At 44.6% G+C, this 19,041-nt stretch overlaps 1 protein-coding gene across 1 annotated transcript in view; it reads left to right on the top strand.

The window, feature by feature from the left end:
• The first annotated feature begins 1,817 nt into the window (after window positions 1-1,817).
• Window positions 1,818-19,041, top strand: part of DPP10 (dipeptidyl peptidase like 10) — a 744,229-nt gene continuing 727,005 nt past the window's right edge. The window contains 1 exon segment of the mRNA XM_030210103.1: window positions 1,818-2,239. Within this exon segment, the coding sequence (XP_030065963.1) occupies window positions 2,180-2,239 (60 nt within the window). The 5' untranslated portion in view covers window positions 1,818-2,179.

Here is a 19,041-nt window from a genome sequence, read left to right on the forward strand (position 1 = left end):
GGCGAAGGCTGAAAGGAGGGGGGTTGCACGAGGATCAGGGCGTTGTTTTTCCCTGATCCTCGGAGGTGGTTACCCGCCCTCCCACCCTCTTTTGTTTTTTTTTTCTTAAGGGTTAGTTACGTGCACGGAGTTGTTGCTGTTGTTTGTCTAATTTTTTGCAGGAGGAAGTGGAGTATGTTGCAGCGGAAGCAAAAAACCCGAGCTACAGGGAATAGTCTCAGGGGTGATCCGGTGCAGAAGTAGGTCGGAGTGCATCTGTCAGCGGTGGGGCTGGATCTTTTCTTAAATGATTTTCAGGAATGTATCGAAGCCACCAGTGTGGAGGGATCTCACTAGGGGGCAGCTTGTGGGGGGTGAGGGGGCTCTGCGGTGCAAGAGCCCTCCCCCAGTGGCAAAAAACCCGAGCTACAGGGAATAGGCTCAGGGGTGAGCCGGTGCAGAAGTGGGTCGGGTAACCCGGTGGAATGTGTGGAGGTCCACACAGGCCTTGGCTCTTGCTGAAGTGGCGGAGTCGGAAGAGGTCGGCTGGAGGACGAGGCCACTTGCTGTCAGGGCAAGTGGCGATGGGGGGCAGCGGTTGCTGCGGTGTGACTGTAAAAAATTGTAGCTCGGGCAAAAGGGGGGGTTGTTATGTTATTGTTATGCAAGTAATGTTAATAAAACAAGCTGCGGCCTGTATTATCCCACACTGGTGTGTTGTGTTATTGAGAAAGAAGGAGTACGGGGGGGGGGGGGGGGGGTCAATTAGCCTGAACCGGCTCCAAGGATTATACCTAAAACCTGCCCTGGGGACAGGAAACAGGCATCTCTTGACTTTTAGTGCATAAACTATGGAGTAGGCTGTGAAGATTTATTTCTTTGGTGGTGGTGGTGGTGGGTAATAATAAATATATAAAAAAAAAAGGAAAGCAAAGAAAATAAGTTAATACATATACATTTTTTATTGGATTAGCAAATATCTTTTTAAATTAGCTTTGGAGGATCAGAAATGAGCAAATGAAAACAACTTTCAATTACAATTAAAACTTATGTTCTACTCCCTGAACCAGCTCAATGCAGTTTACAATATAAGGTAACTAGCAATTTCTAGCCACTAACAAGTGCTTACCCAATATATTCAAATAAATTACATTAGGAATTTCTGAAAAAGAAATGCCTTAGTTTCCTAAACTTTAAATAACATTTCTGAGGACGTTTGTCGCCTGATCATGCAAAAGCAGCAGCATCACAAAGGCAGGGGAAAAAGACTGTGTTTCCAGCATCTGGGACCCCAGTGCCCCTTCCCTTTAACCTACAAAATAAATCTAGGTCAGAAGAGCAGCAGACATTCCCTAACTGAGGTCAAAGAGTAACAGGGCTGGGAAATCCAGTCTGTTAACTGAAGTTTCCTTTTTTTTCCCTCTCAGTCAGGAAGGATAGGTCTAACTGACACTTGAAGCAACAAGTCTTTATCTGGCCGTGCATCAAATCACCCGAAGAGCCATCACAGAGTGAAAGAGCGGGGTGGGAGGGAAGGAAGGCGCTTAAGCAGAGGCAGACGTCAGCTGGAAAGCGAGCAGGTGGGCTGTGCTGCAGTCTGACAGGAGTCAGCCTGGCTTTGTTAAGTGCACCGAGCCGGCAAAGCAAAGTTGAGGCTGTATTTGGGCTCGGGCTGTGCCCCGTCGGCGGAGCAGTGCAGGAAGAATCCTCCGCGCGGGGATTCCGGGCCGGCGCTGTACCTGCCTCAGCCAGGGCTGTGCAGAGCAGGCGGTGCACAGCTCTGCCTGCACCGGGCATTGCAGACTGCAGCATGTGATTTCCCCAGCACTGCCGAGGTGCAGGACAGTCAGCGATCGCATTCACATGCTGGGTGTCTGCCTCTTGCAGACCTTTCCGAGGGCTGAGCGCTTTTGCTGGGATTTGCCCTCTCTGTGCTTCTCTTCTTTAATTCTTATTTTTACCGCATCTCCTGCCTGTGCTTCAGAGAGGCTCTAGTGGGAAGTGGGTAGAAGCTGCTGCTGGGTGGGTTTGGTTGCAATAACTCGTTTTCTGATGCTCGATCTTGCTACAATTTGAAAGGAAAAGAAAGAAAAAAAAAAGACACAGTAAACATAAAACAGAAGCTTTGACATGCAATTCGTGCCAAGTGAGGTCTATGAGACTGAAGTAGCAGTGAGGAAGTGAGCCAGTACGATCTACAATGACAGCCATGAAGGACCAGCCTAGCATGGGCAGGGGAAACCAGGCTCAGCAGGAACAGGTAACAGTTTGGCAAGTCTTTACATTTTTTTTTTTCTGTCCTGGTTGTAGGTATTTGAAAACATTCTGCACCTTGTAGGTTTCCTGGGGATGCGTTTGGTTTTAGCAAAAGACTCATGCTTAAGTTGTAGCAAATAACTGGGGGACGTATTCTCTGGCATGGCATGGCTCCAAAATGTTGAAGGCGACAGGTCAGTGGGGTGTCTCCAAGTCCTGCATCTCTCTCTCTTCCCCCCCCCCCCCGAACAAAAAAAAGAGGAGGGGGTGGGTTGAATGGAAAGAAAAATAAATACAGTCACACCGGCAAACGGGCATCTCATGTTTCCGAGTCATGCTTTAAAAAGTCAGAAGTGTAGCCACATCGCACGCTGAGTGATGTGGTTACTTTGCTGCCTGCTGCATCATGTAACTGACCAGCTCCTTCGGATTAAACAGCAGTCGGTGACCTTAAGCAAGGCTGAATTGTTGGACTGTTGGGGCACTTGGGGCACTGTTTTGCTAAGGGGGTATTTGCATTAAAAAAAAATCAAGATGTTGCTGTGGGTTGTGAATGTTAAGTGTATTGCGACCCCCCCCCCCCCCCCACTCCTCGCATAGCTTTAACAGATCTCTCCCACCCCTTTGCTTTTTCAGTGAAATACTTAGGCTTTGGACTCATTCACCCATTCTATATGAATGGCTTAAATTCTCCCTCCCCCCACCCCAAATTGTGGAGAACGAGAGGTATGTCGTATTTACATCAGTTAGAAGCAGAGGCTGTCTGCTGTTAGGTCACTGGATAATTACGGCACTCTGGAGAGGAAAAGCCTGAGCGAGGTGCAGACTGTTCCTGCCAGAGATGGTGCTGTATGCTCAGTATACAAAACCCCCCTAATTCTCTCTCTCTCTGTTTTGCCAGTGAATTTTAGCAGCTGGTTGCTTGAAGTGGGGGATGAAAAGAGCATGATAAGCTCACACGTACCGTTTTCAGGGGAATTGTCTGAGTGTTAAAGTCATTTTCTTCCTGCTTTTGATGTTTCTGAAACATTTAATGGTATGCAATCGAGCAGGACAGAAAAAAAAAAAGGCGGCATGTTAGACTGCAAGGCAAACGTGAGGCTGCTGGCTGCTTTTTCTTAGAAAGGTGGCCAGATATGCTTCATAGAGTTGGAGAGGAATATCAATTGGCAAAAGAGAGTCGGGGAGCCAAAACGCAGCTTAGCATCCTGAAAGGGTTCGAATTGGTATTAGAAGCTTTGGGTTGTGTGCATCAAATACAAAACATCAAAGTGGCATATGCAAAAATTGCAGATCTGATAATAGGTGCTTTATGATAGGACAAAAATCCTCCCTCCCACCCACCTAACTCCATCAACAGATGGATGACTAACATAAGATCATTAAAAAAGGCACTTTATACCTAGCAAAGCCTGACGTCTGTTTTAATCAGCATTCTGCCTTAAACTATATTTATCTGTATTTAAAAAAAAAAAATAGTTTCTTTAATCTTGTGCAGCTGCTACCATATAAATAGAATAGGAAGCCTGGCCCTGCTCACTAGCTTGTGACCAGTAGCCCTTACTTTTTTTCTGCAGCAGATTTTGAAAAAAAAAAAAAGCCTATTATATGATGGGGGATGGGTGTGTGATAGTAAAAGGACCCTTGTGTGGATATAGTTTTCATAAACGGGTGTGAATGCTAGATTAAACTAAGTTTCTGTCTGCCTGTACAAACACTGACATTGAATATTCATGGTATGAATTTACTTTCGTGTACTACCAGCAAAATAGGGATGAAGCATAATGCAGTACAGCTGTAAGAAACCTTTAAAGCTGTAAAGAGAAGTTATACTTTTCACGTTGACTAATTAAGTTATTTCATACTGAGGGAGACTTGCTTTCCTAACACCAAGCAGTTAAAAAAAAAAATGCAACGCTGGCATTTATTTCAATAGACAAAGACTCTCCGATTGTGATTTTTGTTTGCCAGAGAAAAACACTAGAGGTTGGTGTGTGAATACATCTTCCATTTTCACTCAAGTTGGATAAGGCTTTATCTCCACATTGGGAACTGATGTCTGCAGAGCTGGGCAGTCCAGGAGGTTTAAGATGCATTTGCTACTATTCGACTCATGAAGAAAACCACACCATCTTAATTGCAAACCAGAGATATAAAGTCATGGGAAAATGTGTCAATTCTGATGCACACACTTAGTTTGGAGGTTGATGAAGATTATGGTCTAGTCACTTAACCTCTACTGCCTCAGGTACAAACTCAGATTGTGAGCCCTTCAGGGATAGAAAATTACCCACTGTACTTGAGTATACACAGTTCTGATAGCTTTCTGGCTTGCAGATGGCATATAAGAAATTAATTAATTTTAAATGATTACATGACGTACTTAAATAGCTTGAGTGAAGGCTTTCACTTTGATGTATTCCTGCTGTTTCATTATATGCCAGTTGAGTACAACTCTTTCTAGGGTATTGTGAGCATCAGAGAAACTTGGTGACCTCATTTTTTTCTGAGTCAGGCACAAAATGTAGTTTGAGAGACTCTTTCATTCAGAGGGATGAAATTGGATAAGTAGAAATCCAAAGCAAATATGTGGTTGACTGTTAGATTGTCCCTCTAAAATCTGCTTAAAATAATAAATAGTTTGTTTATTTAGCATTCGGTTATTCTACCAATCCATAAACAGCTACTTGGTGTATCAAAGTAAAATTCATCTTGGCAGTGTGCTCACAAAAGTGATTGTTGCTTTTCTTAAGCTTCATTTCAGATTAGGTTTAGCAGAATTACTGCCTCGGGCTTCACTGTGGATGGAATAGATCTTTTTCACTGATCAGGGTCAGTCATGGCATTACGTCGCAGAGCTACTAGTGTCTGTTGCCTTCCTGAAGTGTCCCAGTTTCTGGAAATGAAACCAGTTGATCCTGGCAGTTCGGTGACTTCTGTTAAAACTTGCTTAGTTCCCATTGGTTAGATTCTTGCTCACTGCAAATGGATGGTTCAGCTAATCTCCTTTCTCTTATTGTTGGAGAGTGGGCTGGTAGTGCCTGGAAATAATTTTCAGCTCCTGTTTGTGGCACTTTTGAACCTCCCCCCCCCACCCCCCTGATTTTCATGTAGTTTTTTTTTAAGCATTTGTTTTAATAAGGTTTTTCAATGCATGTTAAAATCAGGTTAACATAGTAAATCCATTTAGAGTGTTTTAAGCCTCTAAGGTGTGCTATTGAACCAAATGTACACTAACAGATGCACAGTCCTAGCTACTCATGGTTTCATATAAGCACACAAGAACAATACAGATTCAATATCTATTTCTACTGTACTTAGAATTAAGGGTCAACATGAAAAAAGCTGTGGGGGGGGGGGGGGGAGTGATACCTTTTGATTGGAGTAACTCAGTCTTTCTCTGAGTAGCTTTCTAGAATTATCCTTCCTTTATGAGGTCAGTGGGGAAATTTAACAGTAACACCAAATTTTAATAGTACAATCATATAGGCATGAGACCATGTGCATTTGCCAATCCTTTGCTCATTGTATTTACGATAGAAAAATGAAAACGAGAGAGAGAGAGAGAGAGCTCAGATATGTATGTATATATATATATATATATATATATATATATATATATATATATACAGTATATATATATATATATATATATATATATACAGTGGGGGAAATAAGTATTTGATCCCTTGCTGATTTTGTAAGTTTGCCCACTGACAAAGACATGAGCAGCCCATAATTGAAGGGTAGGTTATTGGTAACAGTGAGAGATAGCACATCACAAATTAAATCCGGAAAATCACATTGTGGAAAGTATATGAATTTATTTGCATTCTGCAGAGGGAAATAAGTATTTGATCCCCCACCAACCAGTAAGAGATCTGGCCCCTACAGACCAGGTAGATGCTCCAAATCAACTCGTTACCTGCATGACAGACAGCTGTCGGCAATGGTCACCTGTATGAAAGACACCTGTCCACAGACTCAGTGAATCAGTCAGACTCTAACCTCTACAAAATGGCCAAGAGCAAGGAGCTGTCTAAGGATGTCAGGGACAAGATCATACACCTGCACAAGGCTGGAATGGGCTACAAAACCATCAGTAAGACGCTGGGCGAGAAGGAGACAACTGTTGGTGCCATAGTAAGAAAATGGAAGAAGTACAAAATGACTGTCAATCGACAAAGATCTGGGGCTCCACGCAAAATCTCACCTTGTGGGGTATCCTTGATCATGAGGAAGGTTAGAAATCAGCCTACAACTACAAGGGGGGAACTTGTCAATGATCTCAAGGCAGCTGGGACCACTGTCACCACGAAAACCATTGGTAACACATTACGACATAACGGATTGCAATCCTGCAGTGCCCGCAAGGTCCCCCTGCTCCGGAAGGCACATGTGACGGCCCGTCTGAAGTTTGCCAGTGAACACCTGGATGATGCCGAGAGTGATTGGGAGAAGGTGCTGTGGTCAGATGAGACAAAAATTGAGCTCTTTGGCATGAACTCAACTCGCCGTGTTTGGAGGAAGAGAAATGCTGCCTATGACCCAAAGAACACCGTCCCCACTGTCAAGCATGGAGGTGGAAATGTTATGTTTTGGGGGTGTTTCTCTGCTAAGGGCACAGGACTACTTCACCGCATCAATGGGAGAATGGATGGGGCCATGTACCGTACAATTCTGAGTGACAACCTCCTTCCCTCCGCCAGGGCCTTAAAAATGGGTCGTGGCTGGGTCTTCCAGCACGACAATGACCCAAAACATACAGCCAAGGCAACAAAGGAGTGGCTCAGGAAGAAGCACATTAGGGTCATGGAGTGGCCTAGCCAGTCACCAGACCTTAATCCCATTGAAAACTTATGGAGGGAGCTGAAGCTGCGAGTTGCCAAGCGACAGCCCAGAACTCTTAATGATTTAGAGATGATCTGCAAAGAGGAGTGGACCAAAATTCCTCCTGACATGTGTGCAAACCTCATCATCAACTACAGAAGACGTCTGACCGCTGTGCTTGCCAACAAGGGTTTTGCCACCAAGTATTAGGTCTTGTTTGCCAGAGGGATTAAATACTTATTTCCCTCTGCAGAATGCAAATAAATTCATATACTTTCCACAATGTGATTTTCCGGATTTAATTTGTGATGTGCTATCTCTCACTGTTACCAATAACCTACCCTTCAATTATGGGCTGCTCATGTCTTTGTCAGTGGGCAAACTTACAAAATCAGCAAGGGATCAAATACTTATTTCCCCCACTGTATATATATATATATATATATATATATATATATATATATATATTAGTGCAATCTGCTTAAGTGCAAGGGTCTGGGACCAAAGAAATGCATGCAGTTAACCGGAGCGTGCACTTAACCGTTGTGACCCAAATAAGCTTGACATCTGATAAACATATGTACAGTACTGTTTATTATACATACAGTATACAGTCTCCGTTAACTGACGTTATACAGTCTCCGTTAACTGACGTTAGGCTTACTTGAAGTAATCAGTCATAGTCCTCTGTACACTATTGTGTCTGTGAGTTCCAAAGACTACGTCTGCCAGATGGTAAAAACTGTCATAGTACCAACATCCAGTGGCCTCCAGATAGGCCCGCACGGTGTTGAGACTCTCCAGCGCTCTTGCAAAAGTGACAGGAGGTTGTTGAATTTCGTCAGCATGTGCCTGCGTGTAGGCGCATATCTCGACATCAGTGCTGTCGTCAGCTGTTTGTAGGTCGTAATCAACAGCTACGTAGTGATGAAACTCCTCTTCAGTAACACCGTCTGGGATTTCAATAGCCTGTTCATCTGACGTGTTTCAACAGCTGCATCTCTTTCGTCCCTCTCCACATCCTTAACAAAGCTTGTCCACTTGTAGCAGTTCACTGTGGATGCCTGTGGAACATGATTCCAGGCTTCTTTCTGCATATGTAGGGAATCCAACAGTGATAGGTTATGAGCCAGTTCAACAGCATGTTTATCCTTGCCAGTCTGGTCATCCATTACTTCAAAATTTGCTCTTTGGTCCACAAGATTATCTATGATGAAACCCCAGGTTACATGGTTGACTTGATAGATCTTCCGATCAGAAACAGGACCAGAGCATCACGTACTTATTTGAACCTCCATTATCCAAGCTGCATAGGACTCAGATGTTAATCAACTTATGCATCTAATTTCTCTTATTTAGGCACATAAATGTGGAATGCATTACCAAAGACTATGAAAATGATCTATGACCATCTAAACTTCAGGAGATCATTAAACACCTACCTGTTCTGAAAGGCCTACTCAACCGACCCAACTTAAATGCCTCAACTGCGCAACACAACAAAACCTTAGATTGTATTGGACATTATATCTTCCTTACTATCTTTGATCCTTATTGTACATTAATACCCTCCCCTTACCTGACCCTTACTTCAAATCGTATTTGTCTACCCCCACTGGACTTGGCGATTGCCTTTACAGTAATATGTAAGCCACATTGAGCTTGCTAGTGGGTGGGAAAATGTGGGATACAAATGTTACAAATAAATAAATAACGCTCATCAGACGAGGTAGCACAAGAGCCCAATAATGTGTTTTTTTTTAAATTGGCTATTATGCCCTGATCCATAGGTTGGATCAGAGAGGTAGTGTTTGGTGGCAGGAAGACCACCTTGACGTTAGACAGCTTGACATCATCACTGTGTGCAGCATAATTATCACAAAGCAACAAAATCTGATGCTTTTGTGCCCACATTCTAGTGTCTAACTTCTTTAGCCACTGCTTCCAAATTTCCCCAGTCATCCATGAATTTGCGTTAGCCTCGTATGACACAGGAAGTCGCTTAACATTCTTGAAGCAACGGGGCTGTTTGCTCTTTACAATGACGAGTGGTTCCAACTTCTCACTCCCATCCATATTGCAGCAAAGGAGGATCGTCAGTCGGTCCTTCGACGTTTTGCTTCCTGTAGTTTCAGCTTGTTTGAATGCAAGTGTTCCATCAGGAATCGCTCGCAAGTAGAGACAGTTTTCATCAGCATTGAAAATGTCACGAGGTGCAAACTCATTCAAGATGGTAAGAAGAACTGAATCAACCCAATTTTCAGCACCAAAGTCATCAGCGTCTTGTTTTTCACCATGCTGTGTCTTGAATTTTATGTTGTTCCTCTCCTTCCATCTTTCCAACCATCCAACAGTGGCTTTGAATTCCGTTAGTCCAAGACTTTCAGCTAGCTGATTAGCTTTGTCCATAAGCAGTGGACCACTTACAGGAAACTGTCCGCTCCTGACTTGGGAAACCACCGAAGAGCATCTTCTACATCCTCAGTTTTTCCCGCCCGTTTACATTTCCATTGTGGATTTGTATTGTTTTGCCAGTCTTCCAGAAGCTGATCTTTCTGCTTCAAGATACGTGAAATTTGACTGGGATTGACACCATATTCTTTAGCAATAGATGCTTGACTTTGTTTTCTAATTATTTAAGAACTTCTATTCATTCAGCCAGTGTTAAAGTCTTACAGTTGCACGATGACAACAATGACTCCAGTGTACACTCTAACAACTTTCTTTCGCTTATTCTGCCTGTGGCAGTTAACCAATGAGATTTCAAATTTATCACCCCTTTGTCACGTGCCAATCGGCTTCCCTATTCCATGCGTGCGCTTATGCGGAGTCTTTCCTGCAGAGGAGCGGTCTTAAACCATGCATATAAGCGAATCTTGCACTTATCAGTGGTGTGCTAAACCGAAGTTTGTCCCCATAGAAATTGATGGCGCCAAAAACGGAACTGAAGTACGTCATGCAGTTAAACAGAGCATGCGCTTATCTGACATGCACTTAAATGGAGTGCACTGTGTGTATATATATATTCACACACACATACACAAATACATACACATATGTATACATAGATATATATACACACACACACAGTCACACATACATTTGGGAAGTTCAAAGTCTTAGGGGTCCTTTCACAAAGGTGTGCTGAAAAATGGCTTGCGGTAGTGTAGGCATGTGTTTTGAGTGTGCGCCGTTCCATTTTTCAGCGCGCCTGTAAAAAATGCCTTTTTTAAAATGTTTGCAAAAATGGACTTACAGCAAAATGAAAATTGCAGCGCGTCCATTTTGGGTCTGAGACCTGACCGCCAGCCTTTGACCTAGCGATAAGGACTCACACGGTAACCGGGCAGTAATGACTTACGTCCGTCAAATGCCACTTGCCGCACGTCCATTACGCGTGCCCGAAAATAAAAAAAAATATTTTTCAGACGCATGTATCGGACGCACGCCAAATATGAAATTACCATAAGAGCCATGCAGTAGTCGGATGGTAACTCTGTTTCAGCACACGTTGGACGCACGTAGGTGCTTACACAGCTTAGTAAAAGGGCCCCTTAAATTTTAGCCATTTCTTCTGGAATTTCCTGTTCAGGATGACCCATCCTAATGGAGGTGAGTACTGTGAACCACCTTAGTGTGCATGAGGATGGATGCTATAGAAAGCTGGATAAGTTAAACTAAAGATGAATGCTTAGTGTAGCTTTTTATTCTGGCTTTTCTAACTCATTTTTAGAAATCTGATGAGCTACTCTTGTCTCTCAATGTGTTCATCACTATAATTGTTTAGCTGTACTATTAAACCTAACAAGGCTTTTTATGAAAGTTTTTTTCTAGTCTCAAACTATCAGTCAACTGGAACTGGCATTTTTGTTTTGTAATTTTAGAACTGGCAAGCTGCCAAACTCATTTATAATTTTTGTATCTTCACCAGACTTGGATTTTGCTTTAAGTCTGTAATTAGTTATTGCGAAGGAGAACATGAATAGATGTTTGTTGGGTAAGAAAATGCATCTGATTTGTGATCTAACTTGTCCCTACAGAGTAAACTTATAAAATAACAACTTTGTCTCTGCCCTCAGCACCCCATCCCCCCTCCCCCCACATTTAAAAGGAGGAGTGGCCTAGTGGTTAGCAGCCCAGTTTTATAATCCAGAGGTGGCCAGTTCAAATCCCACTGCTGCTCCTTGTGATCTTGGGCAAGTCACTTAACCCTCTATTGCCTCAGGTACAAACTTAGATCGTGAGCCCTCCTGGGACAGAGAAATATCCAGAGTACCTGAATGTAACTCACCTTGAGCTACTACTGAAAAAGGTGTGAGCAAAATCTAAATAAATAACATGGTGCATGTAATGGTATTATAAGATTCATAATTCAAAAAGTCATCTTGGTCATAGCCAAAGTCACACAATTTGTTTTTTCCAAATAACTCAATAGTTTCAACTTTTTGCAGACGTATGCTCCTAAATTGTACGGTAAATAAGAAAAAAATGGAGTACTCTGCTTGGTGAATTGGTCTCATTCTATTGTGCAGGGTTTTTTTTTTCACATCTATTGAATCTGAAAGATTTCTGTCAACAGAACGTTTTGCATCAGAAAATCATTTGTTTCTGTGATTTCTTCTTGAAAAGTGTAGCCAAGTGTCATTTTCATTCTGCTGCTTTGAATATGCCCCTTTTTTTTGGGGGGGGGGGGGGGGGGAGGGGGAGGTACTGACAGCAGTCTATTACCATTCACTTTTCATCTACACCACAATGTAAACACATTTTACACATTTTTCAAATCCAGGTTTGGATCTTCAGACTTTTACCTGCATTTAAAAAGAAATAAATGCATTGATATCAGTTCAGGTTTTGTTGGTATGCATATCTGTATATAGCAGGGCTTTTTTTGAGGGGGTACTTGGGGGTACTGAGTACAGGCACCTTTTCCATTAAATTTGACCCATGGTCAGCAAGTTTTAATGAAAGAGCTCAGGCTCTACACACCAATTCTGCCTGGCCATAGATTCAGTGACTGGTTGCAGGGGGCCTGGCTATTGTTGGGGCGGGTGCCTCAGTGATCACCCCGCCCCTGAAGGATGGCTTGGCATTTGAGTACCGGCACCTTTTTTGCTAGAAAAAACGCACTGGTATATAGTAGCGTAGTGGTTAAAGCAACAGGCTGTTAACCAGGTAGACTAGGGTTCAAATCCACTGGCACTGCTTGTGTCCTTGGGCAAGTCACTTAACCCTCCATTACCCCAGGTACAAAACTTAGATTGTGAGCCCACTAGGGACAGAGGAAGTACCTGCAAATAATATGTAAACCGCTTTGCTTGTACGATAGGCAGTAAGAGGACACTTCAAACAATCTGGTGCTATGCCACCTGTCGGGGCTTATGAGCACACCGGTCCATACAGATAAGTGTCATGCAGCCACTAATGATATATATCTATGCAATAATAAGAGTAAACGAGATATAGTTATTTCAGCATAGGTAGGTTGGGGGAAGAGTCTATGATTAGAAAGATACACGGATAGAGGTTCACCGAGGGAGTGAAGTGAAACCAGCCGTGGAGATCATATGAGACCTCTACCTTATACAACATAAAATGGTATAGAGTTACTCCAAGATAATTCTCTAATATATATATTTTTTTGTTTTGTACGATAGAAAGGCAGTATATCAAATCCATGACCCTTTAGCCTTTCATTTCTCTTGCTGATGTATGAATGAGAAATGGGGAGTTACTGGGGAAAATCTAAGACATGTTTTAGAGTCAAATAATGAGTTTAAGAAAGAGAAGGTTTGGGGGTAGTAGTGCTAATGGAGGCACCAGTTTTATTTCAACCTAGATAAGGCTGCAGGAGGGAGATGCATGCAGAGGTGTCTATAAAGATTCAGTGGAGGAGACAAGTAAGAAGTTGGCTTGGTGAGACAGGAAACCACAGTGTGGCAGAAATGGTGGCGGCTAAGAGAAGAGCTGGGGGAGGAGGGTTGCAGGCTAGGAAGAACAAGCAGTTACTGGAGTGAGTGGAAGAGGTGCCAGTCAGTGATAGGGCATCAGAGGATGGTGCATGAAGGGGGAGGGGGTAGAGAGGAGCTCTATAAGGGCCAGATGCACAAAAGTCCCCAGCAAGAACTGCTGACTATTTCCACCTCGATAAAATTTACTAAGGTCAAAATAGCGAGCGATTGCAAATCGCATGCAAATGCGCATAGCAATCAGTCGGTATGCGTGGCTGCTCTGCGTATGCCCTGAACAGCCAAAGTGGAAGGTTTTTGCTGAAGGAAAGCAGCTGTTAAACAAACTGAGAATACTGGAATATGTGCTCTTGCAACTGTAGGAGATTACAGGAATGATCCTGTGGGGTCAATAACGAATTGTATGCCATGGAAAGGTGATAAATTGAAATCAAAGCCTCAGGCACCCCTTCAGATTTACCATGAGAAATAGTGCCATGAGATTTGTGCACTCCATGCACTCAACAATGTCTTCCAGGATGGACGTGCTTTCACCCGGGAGACTTTACATGACATTTTTCAGAGATGTGCCCAAAACAGTTTCTTGCATCATTTATTTTGTGTGTATGAAAGCCATGTGTAGCTTTTTTCCACACAAGCTTTCATACATGCACGAAGCCATGAGGGAGGGAGAAGAGCGAAGTGGACAGGAGCGGTAGAAGACCCACGGGGTGGCTGGAGGCGATGCTGGTCGGCCTGGGTTAGGTGGAGTACCTGCCAGTAACTGCAAAGGACCTGCTATGACAGCTTCTGTCCTCCCATTAAATGCCCTTGTACAAGGTAAGCGTTCCTTTTTGTGCATTGCTCGCAAACGGCTGTGCATCTCTCATAACAATGAGCTACTTGTAATGAATTTAACTTAGTAACATATTAAGTGACAGCAGATAAAGACCTGAATGGTCTATCCAGTCTGCCCAACAGTCACATTCGTTATCAACTCAACATTAAAATCAACAATGAATGTAAAATTATATACTTGATTGTGGTCTTTCTTTGGTGTTTCTGGGACATAAACCGTAGAAGTCCAACTGGCCATAGGTGCAACTCCGTGGGTGCTGTGGGTGCTCGAGCACCCTCAATATTCACCCACTGGAAGTTCGTTTCCTCCCTCCCTCAGAGTTCCAGGGTCGTCGTCCATTCCCCCTCCCTCCCAGTTCCAGCATCTCCCCTCCCTCCCTTGCTCCCAGTTCCAGGGTCCCCCCTCCATCCGAGTTCCAGGGTCGTCGTCCCTTCCTTCCTCCCTCCCTTCCAGTTCTAGGCCCCCCCTCCAAATTTTAAGTCATCCTGACTTACCTCGTTGGGGTTATGGCGGCCAGCAGCAGTGGTAAAAAGCGTGCAGGCTCAGCACTTCAGTTTTCCCTTCTCTGTCTCTCAGCTCTGGTCCCGTCCTTGTGGAAACAGGAAATGAGGACGGGACCAGAGCTGAGAGACAGAGAAGGGAAAACTGAAGTAAGTGCCAAGCCTGCACGCTTTTTATCGCTGCTGCCGGCCGTCGTAACCCCGACAAGGTAAGTCAGGATGACTTTTAAAATTCGGAGAGAGGGGGCCTGGAACTGGGAGGGATGGAGGGAGGGATGACTACCCTGGAACTGGGAGGGGGGGACAATGAACCTGGAACTGGGAGGAAGGGAGGACCCTAGAACTGGGAGGGAGGGAGGGGACCCCGGAACTGGGAAGAAGGGAGGGGGGACCCTAGAACTGGGAGGGAGGGAGGACCCTGGAACTCGGAGGGAGGGGGAGAGAAAGGAGAGAGAGGGGAGGGAGGGGGCCTGGAATTCGAAGGGAGGGAGGGGGCCTGGAACTGGGAGGGACTGGAACTAGGAGGGAGGGAGGGGGGACCTGGAACTCGGAGGGAGGTGGAGGGGGACAGGGAGGGGGACAGGGGGAGAGGGAGGGGGGACAAGGGGGAGGGGGAGAGGGGAATGCACCACCTGTAAAAAAAATAAAATAAAATTTCAGCACTCCCAATCATTTTGAAAAGTTGGCTCCTATGCAACTGGCTCTGTCCTTATGTTCTAACTACTGGAGTTGCTGTCAAAGCCCACTCCAGCCTATCTGTCATGTCATTTGCAGGACACAAACCGTAAAATTCTGCCCAGCATGGTCCTCACATTCCAAATTACTGGAGTCTCTGTCGAAGCCCTATCCAGCCCATCCTAAACTGGATTGCTATATGCAGGGCATAGACAGTACAAGCCAGCCCAGCATCGGCCTTAGTTTTTACAGCTAGAATTGCCATCTAAGCACCACTCGACAAACCATTCATTTTCTAATTAGAGATCCTCTGTGTTCATCCCACGCCTTTTTGAATTCTGCCACCGTTTTTTTTTTCCCACTACCTGCCTCGGGAGGGCATTCCAGGCATCAACCACTCTCTCCGTGAAAAACAATGTTCTGACATTACTCCTAAGTCAACCACCCCACAAACTCAATTCATGTCCTCTAGTTTTACCATTTTCCCTTCTCTAGAAAATATTGGTTTCTATATTAAACGTCTGAATCATATCTCTCCTGTCCCTTGTTGCATATCATTATCGTAGTCTGCTACTGCAGACAGAAAGAACCCACTGATCCCTTTGTGGATTTCTCATTGAACACCGTGATCATAAAACCAGCTGGAACTGGTCAAAAATGCCCGCTGTTGGCCCAATACGTTTTGTGCATCGGGCCCTAAGAGTTTTTCTAATGATATTGACTCTTAAAATAACAAGCATAATATTATGCTGGGATTTTCTTTGCAATAAACTTCATTCAACATCATGGATTTTATCCCATAAAAGCTTAATATGATTTTCAGCATATAATTTTCCTACTGCAACACCATGAATTACCTGGTTTGCAGAATTTTTCAGCTCATTTCTCATTTTGCATAATTTTTGGCAAATAGCATGTGTAACATTTACACATGATTTTGCACACTGTCTCCTGGATTCTAGATATAGTGCTCAAAATTGCACAATTTGAGTAATAGGCTGGTAACTAGCAATAATTTGGTGCTAACAACCACTTATTGCAGCCAAGGGGGGAGGGCGGTGGGGGCAGTCCGCCCTGGGTGCACGCCGCGCGCCTGTCGGCTCCGCTCATTCCGTGCTCACTCTGCCTCGGAACAGGTTAATTCCTGTTCCAGGGCAGAGGGAGCGTGGAACGAGCGATGCCAAGAGGCGCGCGGCACCCCACCAGCAAGTAAAAATGCACCCAGGGGGTGTTCTTTTGCCAGGGGGGGGAGGTGTCCTTTGGCCGGGGGGGGGGGGGGGGGGTCGCGCTGCACCCAGGGGGGGGAGCGCATCGATGTTCCGCCCCGGGTGTCAGCCACCCTAGGAACATCGCTGGGTAAGCATGCCCCTGACCAGAAGCGTAGCTAGTTTGAAGGCGCCAGGGGAGAGAAAAGCAGACTTCGGATGGTACCGGCGCATGTTTTAAACATGACAGATCATGTAAAAAATAGGTGTCGTCACTGTCGGAAGTCCGTTTGGGGAAGCGGACGCTCCCCTGGTGCGTCCCCCAGGCTACGCCACCATCCCTGAACTGCCCCTCCCAGCCACCTTGCAGTTGTGCACTTTGGATTTTGTGCACTCAATTTGTAGAATACCAGCTAGGGGCAGTTACTTAAGCAATTAAGTTGCACATAACTGCCACTACCCTATAACTTGTGTGCTATGGGTAAAATTGAGTACATAAGATAATAGAATTAGGGAGTAAGTGTCATGCCACTGTGTTAACTGTTAATCTGGCCATACTCTAACAGTTCACATTAATTTTGCATTAACTATGCAATATGGTTTAGAAAGAAGCCCGCACATCTGGCTTCTGTGGGGTGATTACACACTTCCTTCTTCAGACACTACAAACGCTGTGTTGCCAGTATCCTTAGCCGCAGCTGACCCAGGGGGAAGTCGTCATGACCAGAAAACAAATCCACTGTTTTCATATGGCAGGGCCACCAAGACAGACAGCCATTCCAAGGGCAGGACTGGACTGCTGCACGCACATGTCCCCCCCAGCCGCTGCCACCCATCCCCGCACCTTTCTGTCTCTGAGTCACTGCTGTACTGCTCCCTCGCTCTGTCCTCTCCTGCTCCAGTGCTCCTGTGTGCCGGGAGTCAGGACCTGGATGATTGGATTAATGAGATAGCGCGTTACTGTAATCATCCGAGTCCTGGGCGGCACGCAGGAGAGGACAGACCACCTGGGGAATTTCCCCGCCCCACCCCTCTCGGTGGCCCTGCCGCCGGACAGTCCACAGCACTTGCCACTGGGGCACCAGTTTGGCACTTGGCTAGCATTTCTGCTGTTAATATCTCTGTCTTCACCTCATCACTGAATGTGATATAAGAACCAACCTGATTTGTTTTGTCATTGACATAAGTATCCCCATTACTAAAGAAGAACAATGCTTCCAGAAGAAGGGCATGATTTACCACTTTCATTTTCTCCTGCTCATGCCCGTAAATATGGCTTTTCTCTAGCTGCACTTGCTCTGCCTACTGCTGGAGCTTGTCTGCTGCTCAGCTCTGTTAGGCTCAGGCAAATCCATCTCAGGCTGTGAATCTCAGATTTACGATCACTGACTGTAGAGCTCTTTGTAAGAAGTCTGCTTGAGGGAGAGGTAAAAGCAGTTAAGGTAGCTGGGTATAAAAAAAAGTTTGCATAAATTCCTGGAGATAAAGTCCATAAACAGTTATTAAGGTAGACGCGGGGAAAGGCACTGCTTATTCCTTTTTGGGTCAGTAGTATGGAATCTTGCTATCTTTTTGAGGCCTCGCCAGGTACATGTGATCTGGATTGGCCAGTATTAGAAACAGGATACTGGGCTAGATAGACCTTTGGTGTGACCCAGTATGACTGTTCTTATGAAAAGAGATTCCTGTTGCCTGTGTTGACTAAGTTGCATTGTAAAAATAATATATTACAGCTACTAGTTACTTTTTAATAAAAGTCATGTTACTGTGAAAAGTAATATATTCTTCAACCAAAGTGTGACTAATCTACACTGTAACATACACATAGAGCTACATACGCGTTTAGACTCCAAAACATCACATGCAACTCAGAAAACCCAAAACAAAAATGATGCAGTAATTAATATAACTGCTTACAGTGATTTGGATACAGGAAAACAAAAAATTGATCTGCGTACCTGCATGTGTTTCTTCAGATTCGAAGTGCTGGTCTCTAACATGCCTGACAGTCAGACAAAAAACTTGGTTTTAGTAGTGTCTGCCTCTTACATATAAAGGCCTGTCCCATCTTGCAGGCCATAGTAGTCAAATTCCTTCTCTTCGACTCCCCAGCTACAACTGGCCAGGTTTGGAAGCTTCCCTCAGCTACTGCTGTCAGGAAACAGAGGTTGTCAGGAAACAGAGGTTACCTTCATCCACCGTTGGCAGAGCAGAAAAGTCTTCTCTCAATTCCCCCAGGGTCTCTCTGACTCTCCTATGCTCAGATGCTTTATTCTCCCTGATCTGGACCACTCCCTCCGACCTAGGCTTCCAAGGTTTGAGTATGTTAAAGTAGCCTGGGAGCACGTGCCTTAAGGGGAACTAGGGTTTGTCTAGGCACTTCCTTACAGGTATGTGAAAAGGGCATTTCTGTAAATTGGCGCTTCAGTCTAGCTGCCCCAATGCAGTGTACTTAGCGCCAATTCTTTAATGGCATCTTGGCAGCAAGATTCTGTTAAAGAATACTAACGTAAGGTTGGCATTGGTGTACCCATGTGTAGACGTGTCCTCATGCCATGTCAATGGCAGGTGTAAGTTGGCGTGCCTAGGTGCGGCAAGTGACGTGTGTAGTTTATAGTATTCTATAAACTTTGCGCCCATCTGGGAGGCACACCCATGGCCTACCCATGTTCTGTCCATTTGAAGCCTCCCTTGCAGATAGGCACTATGACACTTAGGCCTACCTTATAGAATAGCACCTAGTTCACACAAGTGCCTATTAGTATGACTGTGCCTTTGATGGACCTAAATGG

Source organism: Microcaecilia unicolor, chromosome 7, assembly GCF_901765095.1.
Source record: "Microcaecilia unicolor chromosome 7, aMicUni1.1, whole genome shotgun sequence".
Lineage (NCBI taxonomy): Eukaryota > Metazoa > Chordata > Amphibia > Gymnophiona > Siphonopidae > Microcaecilia > Microcaecilia unicolor.